Source organism: Bidens hawaiensis, unplaced genomic scaffold (genome assembly GCF_021521415.1).
Source record: "Bidens hawaiensis isolate Kalapana, Puna unplaced genomic scaffold, B.hawaiensis_p1.1 tig00055249_1, whole genome shotgun sequence".
In the NCBI taxonomy this organism is placed as follows: domain Eukaryota; kingdom Viridiplantae; phylum Streptophyta; class Magnoliopsida; order Asterales; family Asteraceae; genus Bidens; species Bidens hawaiensis.
The window spans coordinates 11,037-28,233 of NW_027499986.1; the positions used below are offsets into that span (position 1 = coordinate 11,037).

General features: G+C 31.0%; 1 protein-coding gene across 1 annotated transcript; it reads right to left on the bottom strand.

Annotated features, from left to right (window-relative positions):
- Window positions 1-12,095: 12,095 nt before the first annotated feature.
- On the bottom strand, window positions 12,096-14,186 carry LOC143601042 (protein FAR1-RELATED SEQUENCE 5-like). The gene is made up of 5 exons (XM_077078551.1): window positions 13,867-14,186; window positions 13,734-13,770; window positions 13,243-13,442; window positions 12,488-12,639; window positions 12,096-12,370 (listed from the first exon to the last, which is right to left on the bottom strand). The coding sequence occupies exons 1-5, from the start codon at window positions 14,184-14,186 to the stop codon at window positions 12,096-12,098; spliced, it is 984 nt and encodes a 327-aa protein (XP_076934666.1).
- Between the last annotated feature and the right edge of the window lie 3,011 nt (window positions 14,187-17,197).

A 17,197-nucleotide genomic window follows, 5' to 3' on the forward strand; every position in this document is an offset into this window, starting at 1 on the left:
CAGAGGGGTCATTCGCTATGAAGTTCAAATCGTCAAGGACCAGTTCGTTATAAGGTCCAATTCGTTACAAGGACCGGTTCGTCATAATAGCCAATTCGAAAGTAACGAATGGATCATTCGTTATAAACCCAATTCGTTATGAACCCAGTGACGAACTAGAAGTTTAACAAAAAGAGAGAACAGTCCTTGGACTTGGAAAAGTGTGATATAATTACATAATAGCCATTGGACTTTGATAATTAATAAAAGATACCTTGAAAGGTTAACGAGTAACGATTAACTAGCCGGTAAAGGTTCAATGAAGTAAAACCGGCTTAGACGCTTAAGACTAATTAAGTAAACGATAAGAAGAGCTAGAACCGTATTTAATATATGTAATGATTATACAGTTAGTCGGGCACAACTCAAGAAAGGAATAACCATAAACGGTGAACGTGAACGCGTTCAGGTGAGTTTCTAGCCCAATTCCTTGTTATGTTTTCGAGGATGTGTGCATACTCGATGTGATAATTAATACACTTACCTTAAGTGGTAAGTGTATGCCTTGTATGATTCATGTATGAAGATTCTTGATGGTGCGTGAGCGATCTTCGGATATTGCATTCACCGCCAGGTGGTAATTAAAGATACGATTGATATGTAAGATGTATGAATGATGTATGTATGTTATGTTGATGGTACATGAATGATCTTTGGATATTGCATGTATTGTTATGGAAAGTAAGTAAAGACAGGTACGGTACAGTTGCATGAAACAAAAGGACCAGACCCTAATAATATATGTGAGGATAGGGACCAGACCCTAATAATATATGTGAGGATAGGGACCAGACCCTTATAATATCTGTGATGGTAGGGACCAGACCCTAATAACATCTGTGATGTTCTGGACCAGAGTATGGATAGTTATGCATGTAAAGTAAAGTACGAATGATGTACCCACCTTCGGTCATGTGTGCAAGTAAGTGAACTGATTGTATGTTGTATGATTAACTAGAACTCACTCAGCGTAGCTAACTTTTAGTATGCACGCAGGTGAGTAGAATGAGGTAGATCGCTTGAGGGGAAACACATGGCATGGAATTGAAGATACTGGCATCTCAAGGAAGTGTTATGTTATTTAAAAGACAATGTTTTATGTTTAAACGATTTGAATGCTCGCTAGGACAAGAATTGATGGTTATGTATTATATTGGTTGAAGTTTTTATATAACGCATAAAGTTTTAATTAACTCTGATGTTTAGAACTGTGTTTATGAGTAACTCCAACGTCCGATGTAGGGTACCGATAACGGTGCCTAACAACTTAACAAAGTAAATCGTGATAAATCGATTGTTCAAAACCATAATGATTGATTATTTTATTAGTTTATCATGTCAATTGTAGGTATTTGTATTCAAATATTTTGTTTTCCTATTTTTTTTACTTTAATCAATAAATTGATTAATAATTTGCCTTTTTAATGAATTAACATGATAGTTTAATCGATTACTTGCGAGTTACGACATGATTCATTGACAATTGATTGTTAATAATGAGTTGGTTTGGAATTAGTATGAAAGGGTGCTCAATTACACCTTATTTTTGGATTAAGTTTATTATGTGTAATACGTGTAATATTTGCATTACACACATGTATTAAAAATGGATTTAAAATATGATTTAGGTAAATGGACAAGATGTGTAATACATGTATTACGTACGTGCAATACTGAGTATTACACATGTGTAGTATTTACTAATTTTGTAGGGGGTTCATTTTTTTTCTTGCTATGTTGCTATGTTGAAGTATATGTTAAATTTGGGTCTTTATTCTTCTTATTTAATTGATTAGTACAATATGGGTTTTCATTTTTTGTGGTTAATCGATCAACGCATGTTAATCAATTGTTTGATTAAGAATGCCCTCCAACTGTTTGATGAAATGTCTCAATGAAAACTAGTTGCAAATCAACAAAGTAAAGAGATGATTAATTATGATCTTAAACTAAAATTGTTGTAAGTTTGAACCTTGATTCCTGCTTCTGTTTTTTGGCTATGTTAATTTTATTTATAAATAAGTACTATGGAAGCGTTCAACTCATATTTTAATGGGTCAAAGCCTAAAGGGAAGGAACAAGATTAGCATGCCCACAAAAATGGTAACGACATAAATGTTTCTATACATTTGATTACAAGTTTAGGTGGGACTTGAAAAACTCGGGAAACCCTTGTCCTAGCCCAATACCCGCATCAAAACCTATATATAAGGGAAATATGACTTGACCAAGAACAAAATGTATTATTGCAGATTCGGGTTTTGACCTGGTTTGGGTTTTAGGGTTTTTATGTCCGACACTAATTATTGTCTCCCCTGTTATTTAATATTAAATATATGTGTTACATGTATTACCGATGTGGCATATCAAGTATTATACATGTGTAATACTGACTATTACATATATTCATAATTGCTAATATTAGATATACGTAATAATAATAAACATTCAGATATGTAGTTTATTGACTATTCAAACATTGTGTTATGCAGTTTTGGAGCTGATTTAGATCATGTTGTTGATATGTGACATGTTGGTTGTTGGTTGAGCTTTATATTGGTAAAGTTTGGTTCCCACATATACGAAATTACCATTACCATCATCCCATTTGGTGGCCTACTACACCATAGTGCAAATCTACACCATCATGTAATGAGCGTACACATAAGGCAGGCGTTGATTCATGCATATTAACATGATGTAATGAGTAAGAAATAGATGAGAAGTAAATTATTTTGTTCTAAATATTTATACAAGTAATATACATTGGGTTATGAATGCTTTGGACATTATTGTAGTCTTTACATACTTAGTTTTTTATACAATGTGTTAGTAATGGTTCCAAATTTATATTGTCTGATATAGAAGCGTGCAACATGTACGATTTGGATCGGAATCAGACCATCTATAAACGGATTGGTACGGTTTTGAAACGGGGTCAAGGGACGAGTTGATGGTTTGCCATAGACCACCAATCTGCAACTAGTTGATTTTTTAAACCACGTTATAAACCGAATTTGTAGAACCACTTTACACCATAACTCCATCACCTGGTTATATAAAAACTATATAAATAGTTTAGTGTTTATATGTAATACAATAGTACTGCATATATGTAATATAATAGTTCTGCAAATATGTAATATAGTAATACTAGTGTAATACGTATATGTAACGCACAATTAATACAAACATATAATACTGCTTTAAAAAATATATGTAATGGAAATACTGTATATATGCAGTATACCTAAACATATGTCGCATTAACATTATTATCACAACTTCTAGATACACTTCGTATATGTATTAATAATAAATATATGTGGCTACATTGACATTGTTAAGTTCAAGTATACATGTTACACATATGCAATAAAACTAAGCATATACAATTACACCGTCATTATCACTTCAAAAACTACATATATGCAATATAATTAACATATGCATTAAAGTACATCATTTATTTACTACATAAATGTTATACATCAACACTTCATATGTACAACATATATGAAATACAGTATTCCATATGTGTATGTTTTAGTGTTGCATACATGTAATGCATCGGTGCGGCATATAACTTATACGGATCATATTTTATAAATTGGTCATCTTCATCATAATTTTCCTCCACACGCTCCTCAAGCTTGTATTCCTTGTCAAGTAATGTTGTTTTTTTCATTTTCCGTGGCCTTTTGTGGTCTTCATGTCTATGAAATATATATAAGGTCATTGATACGAACGTATACAATCACAATACAATGTGCATTATATGTAATAAAATATCTAAAGCCTACCATCAAAACTGTTTTGTTTACCGTTGATTTTCATAATCAGCATCGTCTTCATTGTCCACTAACTTCCCCTGTTTCACTTTCTTTTTTTCTTTTACCCCATGTTGTTTTCATGCCTGTGTAATATATGCAATGTCATAGTCTAAAACAATATTCAAATATTTTAGCAAAATGTAGCTCCATTAGTTATGATGAAAAGTTAACACGATAGTGGATTATGATTCAAGTACCAATTTTCAAATTTATTCAAAGAAGTATCTTAAAGTTCTAAACAAAATTTCTGCAAAAATAATCAAGCATGCATGTGAATACCAAAACAAGCTCCTTTGGACATTTCATCGAACAGTTGCAGGGCATGCCGAATCGAATGATAAATTAAGCTTATATTGATCAATTAAGCCCAAAAAAAAACCAAAACATGTTTATTCACACATATGCATACTCAACATGTACAATTACATTAACATTACTATGTTTAACACTACATATATAAAATATAACTAAATATATGCAGTAAGAACATCATTTATGTATTACATATATGTAATATTCAACTAGCTACATAAGATATCTAAACTAATATGAATGTGCAATGCTACGTATACACATCGTTCATAACATTCATATAAAATCAATGTAATTACCGTTCATCAACAATATGTTTCTATTCATTAAAAAACATTGTATTGGTGAAATAGCGCATAATTGACAATGATCAAATGTAAATTGAATGATTAATCTCGTTTACCCACTCTTGTTTCAAAGTTTTTTGCTTGATTTGTCATCAAATTGATGAAATAGATCGAAAGGGTGACTTTGAAGAAACCTTAGTTATTGGCAAGCGATGAGATGATGCATGACTCTTGATGAATGATAGTTTAGATTTTATGCAATTCCAATTTTACCCTCCCTCATTAAAAGACCCCATATTTTTTCTCCCTTTCTCTTTTTAGTCATTGATGAAGTAAAATCAATGGTTCTAGTAGAGTTCTCTAGTTCTCTCTTTAAATTGTACAATAATCAACAAATACAATTAGACGAATCAACAAAGCTAAGTTATAATGTAATACACATACGCACTATAATAGGAAATTAACAAATACGGTAAAATTGTTGCATATGTTCGACTAACATATCTAAAAAATGTGCAGTATGATTCGTGTACCGTATATGTGAAAGAATCAACAAATACAATTAGATGCGTCAACATAGCTAGTTTATAATGTAATACACATATGTATTATAACCAGATATTGACACATACTCGAAAATTGTTGTGTTCGACTAACATATCTAAAAATTGTGCAGCCAAAATCATGATTCGTGTACTACATATGTGCAATCATAAGCAAATAAATGAACTAATGTCAGCATATGAGTTGTCCATGACTTCCTTTAGTAATCATTAAGATATATTGTTCCCAATTGAAAAATTAACAAAAGAAAACATGTACGAATAGAGTCTTTTGTTGATTTATGTGTAACATAATCGGAATACGTGAAATTAGGTTTACCTGATGGCGTTTGAGATCGATTCACTTGAATCCTATGTTATTCACTAGAATTATTGGACGATTTTCTTGAGATATGCTTGATTTCTTTATATCAAGTAAAAACCCTTACTATGAGTAATGAGAAGAACGAACGGGAGATAGGATTGGATTGTTGTACAGTTTTGGAGTGTATCCCAATTTTACCCCTCTTCATTAAAAATACCATTTATTTATCTTTTTTTTTTAATTTTTAGCGCTTGATCATCCAAAATCAATGGATATAATTTAGTTTTCTAGATCTCTTTTAAGTAATCTATTACACACACACACACACACACATATATATATATATAATATAGGGAATGGTTAAAATAAAAACCCACTTCAGTTGTGAAAACCCCGACCTACACTTTAAAATTTTATAACTGTATTTCAATCGATGTCTATTACTGTATTTCTTAGTTTAAGATTTTAGGATTTAAACCTAAAAATATATTGTTTCTGAAATCGTTATTGTGGTTAACCTTCCATTAAGCTAAAAAAACCTCTCAAAATCAACTAGGTTTTCTAAAATCTTAAAAATAACCCAATTTTTTAAAACCTAAAAATGAAGTTGTTTATTCAATCAACTACTTGTAAACCCATAAATAGATTATATAGGAAGCAAACGTACCGATTATGTAGATGACGGCTTTCGGATCGCCGGATAGTTTAGTTGTTGAACGTATATTGAGGTTTCTCTCTCTAGAACTTGAAGAAGATGAACAGGAGCTCTGTTATGGTTGTGAGATTTATTTCAAAATTTGAACGATTAAATATGTTTACATGATTAGGATCTTAAAATAATTAAAAAAATACTTAAAAAAGAAAAACAACAAGATATGTTGTATGTTAAAAATGAACATTTTTAGAATCAATTAAAAACAACAGTTATTTTTTGGGGATTTGTTTGCTCTTTTTTTATTATAAACTGTGTTGACTGATTAATTAAAAAAAATAAGTTTTTGATTTTTATATATAATCGTTAATACTGTTTTACTAAGTTGTAGAAAATGAAGGAAAGCACATAAAAAAGTACTTTGTAATCGACCGAAAAAGTGAAAGTATTTCGAAGAAAACAAAAAAGGAAATAAAAAATACATTAAGTAATCCAATTTATGTGAAAAGCTCAAAAAAGAAAGGAAGTGGCACTGCTAATGTGGAAGAAAAAGGTATGCCAAACTTTAAGGGTACAAAAATGAAAGTATCTTTTTTGGAATTTATAGTTTTGATAATTCATAGTTAATCATTGTTTTCTTTAATAATGCAGGCTCTTTGAAAAGGGGATTTGGGAACACATTTCAAAATCCAATTTTTATTGAATCAACCGACAAGAAAAAAGGTCGAAAGAAAACAAAGCTTAAATATATTGAAACAGGTAGTATGAACTTAAAATTATGTTGTAGTATAGTGATGTTGAATAAGATATTGGTTTGATTATTATTAATTACAGATTCATATGAAAATGAAGAAGATTTGTCAGATGCTATATTGAAAAGCAAAGGATCTTTAAAAAGATGGAAAGTGAAGAGACATAAGCAGTGGGAAAACAAGTCTAAATCAGGTAGTATATACATTGACTAATGCTTTAAATTATAACATATTTTACAGTCTAATGATATGGAATATGGCTTTGATGGAATGTGTTTGAAGCAGATACAACAGAAAATGAGGAAGGGGGATCCGAGGATATGAATCAACCAAGAAGCACTTCAAGAACTAAGCGAGGGGAACAAATTAAGGTTCGGAAAACATGTTTTCAGGTAAAATTTAAAGATTGTGGTAGTATGAAATGTTTTAAATGATCGTAGTGGAAGTTGATGAGGAAAAAATTTATGTTGGTTAGAAAAATAAAAGTATAACATATGTTATTTAGTAAGTAAAACATATGTTATCGTTTTATGAGGATTTTTGTTTAACAAAGGCTAAGGTATGTTAAACCAAATGATTTCTACCAAAGGTTCGAGAGTGTGAAAAAAATATGGATAAAATGTTAACAAAGTTAATCATTAAGAACATGCAAAGACATGAGTTCCATAAAGGACATTATATTAAAAAAGGTGGACAACATGTTAACAAAGATAATCAATGATAATAGACAAATAGATTTGTTGGTAATATATTAAAGTAAATTAAAATATTGTGGTAGTATTAAATGTTTTAATTGTATGACATTAAATTTTGTTCGGATACATTTGATAGTAATTTGTGGAAAATTTAAATAACAGATTCAGACAGTAATGAGATTGACACAAAGAGGAAACGTAAGGCGGGAAAGAAAAAACAAATAGGAAACTAGTAGCATGTTAAGTTAAACATATATTTTTAAGAGGTTTCAGAATTATACAAAAAGTTAAAGAATTATTTATTACTAACAACTTATGAGGGAAAAGATTCTCACGAAGAAAACTCAAACGGGGATGACACATGTATATATTGTTACTTAAAAAAGAGTAAAATGTTTGTGAAGTTTAAATCAAATTTATTAGGATAACTAATTTTAATTACATAACATGTGAGAAGGTCCAGTGGTCAAGAAAAAAGTTTATGGGGAAACTAACCAGAGAGTGTAAAAAAGAATAGGTAGAATCGATAGACGAAGAAAAGAAGGAAAAATAGCTTGGTATAAGGACAAGGTCGTCACCGTCGCAATTACGCATGTGCATAAAGGAATTAAGAAAGAATCAAAAGAGAGGTGTAAAGAAAAATGAGGTTTGGGAGAATGCTAAAGTTTAATGTTGACGGGATACCGGCCAAGTTAGCGCATTTTGTGGTTGACAGGTTCAATCCGGATGAAATGACAATTGAGGTTGAGACAGTGAGTATTAAGGTTACAAAGAAGTCAATTAGAAGATTGTTTGGAATACCATGTAAGGGAGAAAAAATTAAAAATCAAAAGTATTATGAAGAATTTCACAAGAATGTGATTGAATGGAGAGAGAGATATCTAGGTCTACATGTTGCCTTAACCGAAATTGTGGGAAAAATAAGGGAAGCTGAGGACAAAGATACATTCATGTTCCATCTTGATTTCTTAATGTTGTTTTTATGCATAATGGGAGAATGCAAAACTCAAAGGAGATGTAGAGAGGAAATCTTGCATTACATAAGTAGGAAAACAAATTTCAAGAAAATCGATTTGGTGTCTTACATTATGGAATGCTTGAAAACATGTAAACTTGGACGGGAAAGATGTAATGTAAGCAAGTACTTCTGCGGGCCACTGACAGTTTTAACGGTAATTTTGTAGTTAATTTAAGAATGTTAATGCTCATGATGTTTCAAATTTGTAGAATACATTAATATGTAGGAAACTAATATTCGTTACTTTTTTGTTACAACTTTTATATGTTGAAAGCATGGACTTGAAAGAAGTATGTTCAGATGAAAATACGAACCCAATGTCGTTTTGGAATAAGGAGTTGCTTAGTTCAAGAGATAAAAAAGAAAGGATAGCAGGAGAATTCGGGATATGGGAGAAAAAGAAAATTAGAAAATGGATAAAGGAAGAGAAAGTTAATGACGAAGAACTTTTGCAGGTAAGAAAAAACAAATTGTAACATTTGTTTGATATTAAATAAAACGTATGTTAATGTATATGATGTTTTTTTTTGTAACAAAGGATAAGGTGTATGAAGCCAAAGAATATCTCCAATAGTTTGAGAGTGTAAAAAAACATATGGATAAATTCTAAGAAAGCTGATCAATAAGAACATAAAGATATAGGAGTTTGAAGAACTTTATAGCCGTTATAGAAGTGCATTAACAACCAATTGTGTGGCAGGAGATCCAACAAATGGTGAAAATGATGATACTGGTGAGTTAATTAAGAATGTTTTGGATAATCTAAACTGTGAAGTTAAGAAATTAGAAAAATAATATATTATCTTATAAATTAATATTAATGACTTTGTGTTTTTTAAAACTTCTAAATGATAAAAGGAGTTTTATAAGGTAGAAACTGATGTTCAAGAAGACGAAACTCTAGAGGATGCAACAGAAGTAAGCTTAGACAATAACCAAGAAGAGGATAATGTCAGCGGTGGAGGTTCGTGAAACAAACGTTAATCAATAAAAAAAATATTAATAGATAAAACAACTCAGTTCATATAGAATTGTTTTGTCAATCATTTTATGTTTGAAGATAGAGAAAAAAACGAACAAAGTGAAGGAGATGAGATGGGAGATGATGGGGAAAGAAAAGGGAAAAATGAGGATGGGCCTGAAATGGAAGAGAATAAGAGCAAAGATGAGCTGGAGGTGGGTGATGAACAAGAAAAAAATGGGTTGAGTGAAGAGGAAAATGAAGATGAGAAGAATAGTAGTGAAAAATCTGAAGATGCAGGTAAGTATTATTTTGTATAAAAACATAAAATATTTTATGTCAAAATACATATACATAGGAAAAGATGACGTGTGCTATGTATGACAAAATTCTGGTAGGTAGTGAAACAAATGCGGTGGAAAAAATGGAAGTTGAGGAAGTGGATCTTAATGTTGATGATAAAACAGCCCAAGATGCGGATGACGAGGCTGGTAATGACAAGATGGCAGAAGATGAAACCGAAAAAGTTTTGGGGGTTAACGATGCAACACCAAAAAATTGTCAGAAAATCCAAGACAGTAGGTAAGAAAAATTTGCATAATTATTTGTACAATTTACAGTTAAAGTTATAAGTAATTGGAATTTCCAGATCATGAATATTTTGGAAACGATGGACCTTCTTTCAGTTTAGGTGTTTCACAGATAGGTAACAATCAAATATTATTTGTTATTTATCGATTTCATAACAAGTGTAAATGAAAATTGTATTAACAACATATTTGTTGTGTTCTTTATGTGTTGTAGCCACACCAAAAAAGACAAAGAAAAGTGTTGATGTAGGGAGTCATTCGCCTCAAACAGTAAAAGAGGATAAAAAAACATGTATTCAAACTCAAGTACAAAAAGTAAATATCATTTTGCAAAAATAAATATTAATATTTTTTGTCGGTTTCGTGTCATGTGGAAATGAAAATTGTATTAACAACATACTTTTTGTGTTCTTTATGTGTTGTAGTCACACCGAAAAAGACAAAGAAAATTGATGATGTATGAAGTCCTTCGCCTCAAACGGTAAAAGAGGATCAAAAAACAGGTATTAAAAAACAAGTGCAAAAAAAATATTACTAAATATCATTTTGCATAAAATGAGTATAATTATTTTACTGTCGGTTTCGTATCATGTGGAAATGAAAAGTGTATTAACAATCTATTTTTGGTGTTCTCTATATGTTGTAGCCATACCAACAAAGACAAAGATTACTGTTGATGTAGGAAGTTCCTCGCATCAAACAGTCGAAGATGATCAAAAGAAAGGTATTAAAAATGAATTTTAAAACAAGCTTTTGAAATATCATTTTCATATGTTATTTTTGTAAGGTAAACATACGTTCTAATTTGGTGAAAACGTGTGTTATATGTAGTTGAGCAGCAGAAAAAGGGAATAGATCTGAGTGGGATGATATTTGAAATGGAGAGAAATAAGCTAAAATTGAAGACATGGGAAATTGGAGGAAAAGTTGACAAAATGTCAATCATGAGTGGGGTGTTAGATATTGAAAGCAAGACAACGAGTTTGGAAGATAGAATATGGGACTATGTGATGGTTGAGGATGGAAACAGTAAACAAAATTTTGGGTAAGTTACTAAAACTAATGATTGGGTTATTATGGTGTCTGCGTTACTAACTGCAATGTTATTGAATTTCAGAAAATGGGGATAGAAAATTGAAGGCATACTGTCAGAGTAAGTATAATTTTAGATTTTGAAAATAATAATAAATTTTGTTGTGTTGTTTATGAGTTGCCAAAACATAAGTCCTAAATAAGTATTAAAATGCAGTAAAATAATATTCAAAATGAATCACGGGCTGACTGCTGATGTGGAGGAGATTAGGAGTATAAAATATGAAGAGAGGATAAACAAGAAGGTTTTGAACTTGTGGTCGGTAGTGTTGAATGAGAATATAACTTTCAGGACACAAAAAACTCCTACAAGATACTTCTTAAACACAGATGTGTTGGTACGTTTGTACTTACTTAAAAGTATTTGTTTATTGTAAAATCTTAAAAGTATTAATTAATATGACAACAGGAAGACTGGATGATAGGCTCGGTGGAATCGGACAAGAATGTTAGAGAAGCAAATTTGGCACAAAACATTTACAGTTCAATGAGGTCAGGCCTGAGTATACGTAGTTTCAAAAACATCGACTTGGTCTACTTCACAGTTATGGAACATGAGGAATATTTTATGGTGGTGTTTAATCTTAAAAAACCATCAATTTTTACAATTGACCACTTCCCAAATATGTTTCCGTTAGCAACAATACGAGACAATGAAGTGTTCGAATTGAAAGACACCGCATACAAACTGGTAAGAATCTAGTTAATAAATGGTTATTTATTAGAAGTAAACAAAACATTGTATTAAAATACAATAATAAACACAGATATGTTATTTAATTTATTAATGGTTTTGTAGAAGGACATGTTTGTTAGATATTTGGAGTCATGGAATCATCTAAATAGTCAGGAGATAAAGGGAAGTACGATTGAAAGAATTCAAGTGAAGTGGGCAATTACAAACCATACGACAAAAGGTGGAGTGGTATTGATGAGGCACATGGAGATATTTATTCCACAATTCTTGTTGCATCCAAAATGGCTTCCCAGAAACTATCTAAACATTATCACTTGTTTCGGGCTCTGCCAAAGACTTTTTCTTCTTGTTCTTGGGATTTGAAGGGCAATTACGAGAATCATGATAAACATATTCACCGCAAGTACGACATAACCTAGCGACTTTACTTTCCTTCTCGACATTTTTCTCCATCTCACCCATCACTCGACGAACCTTGCCACATCCTTTAGTCCGAACAGCATCTGGATTCTCAATAAAATCATCACCTTCATTCACATTGCCAATAATTTCTACAAAGACAGATTCGTTGTCATCTACAGCATCCGCATTTTTAAAACTTATTTTAAAAGAACAAAGATTTTAATTCCTTAATCTTCATAGCAAAAAAGTTAAGACCTTCAGAATCAACGTGAACATGTCAACACACTGACTAGCCATCTCCAAAATCTCAAAACGTAAAACACTTTGAGGGTTCGAATCGACAATATAACTATCTGAAAGTGAGAAAACACTTCTAGGTAGAACATCCTGTTTCCACCTATCACTTACATACTTCAAAGGGATCTTGTCTACTTTTTTAATTCTATAAACACAAAAAACATGTCGGCATAAAAACCCAATACGAGTGAATCCCTTGCAAGAACAAGAGGCAGAGTTGTCAGCAGGATCAAATTTAACCTTTAGGTTAAAAATAAAATGTATGATTATATCATAACATATGTTATAATTCTTTTATAACATATGTTTTGAGGTTAACGTATAACATAAGTTAACAATATAACATATGTTAACGTGTTAAAACATGTTCCTTAACGTACTAGAAATACGTTGGTTATATCCTTCCTTTTGTCCAAGTGTGTCACAGAATATAAACATGAGCATCAACAGATTCAATATTTGTTACGTAACAACAATACTTTCCTTTCATTATCTCCTTCCTAACTTCATTAAAAATTGTTTGAGTGTACAACTCAAATGCATGTTTTTCTATTTCTTCACCAGTAGAATTTTAAATGAAGCAGATGAAGTCTTGTACTCAAAACTTCTTTGAGAATAACATTGATTCTCAAGTCTAGACTCCATACACAACATGAATTGGACAAGCGTATTAGTGCTAGTTGAGTTGACTTTAAATGTTGCGTTAGATATTTCACAACGAGATGTAGTCTTCATTAAACAACAAAACGGGATATCACGAAAATAAGCAGGAACCCAATGATCTCGGATATCAAACATATCTTTCAACCACTCGCTGTCTTGTAAACCGAACTTCTCAATAAGATAATGCCATCTGGACTGAAATGTATCAGGGATGATAAACAATTTCCAAACCAAACGATGAATCCTCGAACGAATATTAGTATTTTCAATAACATCACCAGATACCTAATTTAAAAGAAAAAAATATATCAAAAGACATAAAACAGAGATCAAAATAAATAACATTACTCAAAGTTAAGATCATAACCTTGGCAGGCAATTTCTTGATTATGTGCCACATATAAAGACTATGAAGTGACTCAGAAAATACATGAACTATTGCTTGCCCAATAGAATGGTCCTGATCACTTAAAACTAACTTGGGTTGTTCACAATGAATACTAAGAAAGGATTGAAGCAACCATTTGTAAGAGTCGATAGTCTCATTACTTATCAAGGCAGCTCCAAAAGTAACACATTTTTTGTGGTAAAGGGAACAAATATCATTTTGTACCTGGAAAAGTAACATTTATTAACATTATAAACATATGTTATAAATATAAATTTACATATGATAAATTAAAAAAAAACGTGGAATCAAATAACTTACCTATTAGTTTGATACGTGGCATCAAAAGCCAAAACATGACCAAAAGCTTTGTAATTTAACTTGGATATCTCATCGGCCCAAAAGATAGACCTTAACTTGCCATTTTCAACTATAAAATCAAAAAAGAATTTGGGGCAATACTCGTAACGATCTTTTAACCGATCAATAACTAACTGGGAATCTCTATCACCAATGAAAATCCTCATTCCATTGTAAAAGTTTTTAAAATCAATAGGAGTACCTCTAACATTATGTTGACTGCCCTTTATTGAGACAAGTAAACGATGAGCAATAGTAGGAACAATTCTATTTAAACTCATCTAGTGGATAAATGTTTTGGTTGAAAATGAAACCTTTCTAGATATCTTAGTTAAGTCATGGTTATGAGTGTCAACAAGACAGTGATTGTGATCTTCTACAAACTTAGACACAATAAACTTAGATGTGTCACGACAAAATGAAACACCTATATGAGCCTTGCAATCAGTTATGGTGAATGTCTTTTGCCTGACATACATTGAGGGTTCAGCCATGGAATCAAATGAACATTTGCTTGGGGGGGGGGGGGTACCACACTTGTTACACCTCATATACTTGTGTGTAGCGACACCTTTCCATTTCTTAGTTTAACCTTTGTGGACCGAAAAACCAGATTCTTCAGCATACTTATAATACATAGTAACAACATCTTCCAAGGATTTAAAACAGTGTTTTCAGTAAGTTTTAAATTGTTATCAATATTTGGACGCAAAAAATCTGTACCATTAGGAGAATAATAAACATAATATGCATCGTCCTCTTGAAGAATTGTTGGTTCTATGGAAACATGTGATACAACATCTAGTTAGCCTAAGGATGTTTGGTTGCTAAAGACATTCTCTAAAATAAATAAATAAAAGCATTTAAATATAATAGACATTAATACTTAAAAAAAGGGATTAATTAATACTAGACATAACATTTATAATAAAACCATTTATAACCAAATGGAGTATTTAGAAATAATAAAAACTAGACATAACATGAATATGAGTTAAAAACTATTTGAAGTAGACTCATCAAAAGGGATACTAAAATTTGTCTGCTAGGAGTAATTAATGTGATATCAGGAGGAGGAGGATTATAGCCGGCTGAAAGATCCATCATGATAAAGGTAAAGTAGGTGAAGGAAGGTGGATAAGATTAATGGTGATTCTTAAATTGTGTTTATAAAAGAAGTAAAAAAATATAGGGGGAAAGTATGACAAGATATTTAATGACATATGAAAAGACAACAAAGGACAACAATATAAAAAAGATCTTCCAAAATCAATAAAATAAATTAAAATAAATGGGGCTTAAAGGGGTTCAAAGGGGTTCCACCAAATAAATAATAAGTATCATCTCTCATACTCTCACCTACATCTCATTTACATTTCACTTAATACATTTTACTCTACCCACAAGAAAATAAATATAAAAATGTATTCCGGCCCAAGTACACCTCCTGAGGATGTTATTGAAAACTGAAGGTGTTTTGGACTAAATAACACCACGGTTGAAATCCTACTAACAGTGTGATTGAACCAGCTAATCAGCCAGTGGAACCTGGCATTATCCAGGTTGAACCGAATGGTGAGGTTAACAATCAGCCATAGGTAGACGAGAAACCCACATGAAGACGACCATCCTCCTCCTCTTAGTCTTCGACCCACACAAGAAGTACCTGATTGGGCAGAAGGGTATGAAACAAACCCCGGGGCGGAATATAACATATGTTAACATATAAAAGACATATGTTAACATATAAAAGACAAATGTTATCAAAAAAGGGACATGTTAAGAAGCATGACGAAAAAGTTTATACAAAGAACATATGTTAAGAAGCCTACTATAACATATGTTAACATATAAAAGACATATGTTATCAAAAAAGGGACATGTTATCATAAAAAGGACATATGTTATCATACGTTTATGTCCTACAACATATAATGACCATACTAACAAAATCTAACAAGATAAAGGGAAATACAGTAAAATAAAAAGAAAAACCACAAAGATCTAGATTATATTAATAAAAAAAAGTGTTCAAGATTACAAATACAAACACAAAGACTAAAATCATACTAAAAGAAAAGAAATAACAAACTAATAAAAGGAAATGGTACAAAAAAAAAAAATTAAGGTGATATATCAGGAGTGTAATCACCCCATTGTTTATAACGAACTGGACAGAGTTGAGCCCACTAGCCACAACAAGCATTCCTTACCCATCAAACTTGGCCATGGGTGGTCATCATCACACAACATGTAAAAACAAAAATCTTTATGATCAGGAGTAGGAGAAGCAGATATAACCAGAGAAACTTAATCAGAAACGTGATAAGCATCGAGATGGGTGAGTGCAGTGACTGGCTCGGGTGTATAATTAACATTTGAACAATGGTAAATACATCAACAGACACAGGAAGGTGAATTGTTGGATTAACATGATGAACAACTGGGACAACATCAACAGACAAGAGAAGGTCAAGGCTTGAATAATGAAGATCAGAAGAATCGTATGGTGTTAGTTATTGTTGTTTCTATGATGGAGAAAACCCTGAAAAATCTAACACTCGCTTTGCTTTGGGAGACAATGGAAAGAAGAACAATGAAAATATGAAGATATAAGGAGAGATGATATAAACAGGGAAATGAAGATATGAACAAGGGAACAAGAAAGTGGTAATTTGACAACTTGAAAGTATAAAACCGGGAAATAAGATGACGGATTTCAAAAGACTAATTTACCCTTCTAATTACACAACTATTAATTATATCAAGTGAACACATGGCAACACCACAACCACATACTTGAGTTTCCAGGGTTTTCACAACTGAAGAGGGTTTCTGGCATATACTTCCTATATATATGTGTGTGTGTGTAATAGATTGTTTAAGGTTATGATTTTTAAAAAGAGTTTTAATCCAAGATATAATATATATATATATATATATATATATATATATATATAATCTTGTTAATTAATATATTAAAATACAAAATATAACTAATTAATGAATATATATTTATTAAGTATTTTATAAAAGGTTATACTTTATACAAATTATTTATCATCTATTAATTTCTATTTAGACTATTTAATTTAAAAGAAATCTTTATTTATATATAATGAAAAAATATATAAACACATTAAACATATTTCGAGTTTAAAATGAACATTTAAAATAAATCTCTTTATATAATCTATAAAAATCTTTATAAACATTTACTTAAGTATTTTTATGTAATTTATGTAATTAAATCATACTATTTATGTAAAATTTTGATAATTAATTTTGTATT

Bases quoted from the DNA above. Each gene is read 5' to 3' on its own strand.
- LOC143601042 (XM_077078551.1), bottom strand. From the start codon at position 14,186: ATGAGTTTAAATAGAATTGTTCCTACTATTGCTCATCGTTTACTTGTC. The intron at 13,443-13,733 runs GTGTTACTTTTG...CTTTTAAATTAG, and splicing joins TTCCCTTTACCACAAAAAAT to GTATCTGGTGATGTTATTGA. The intron at 12,371-12,487 runs GTCAGTGTGTTG...CGGATGCTGTAG, and splicing joins TGAGATTTTGGAGATGGCTA to ATGACAACGAATCTGTCTTT.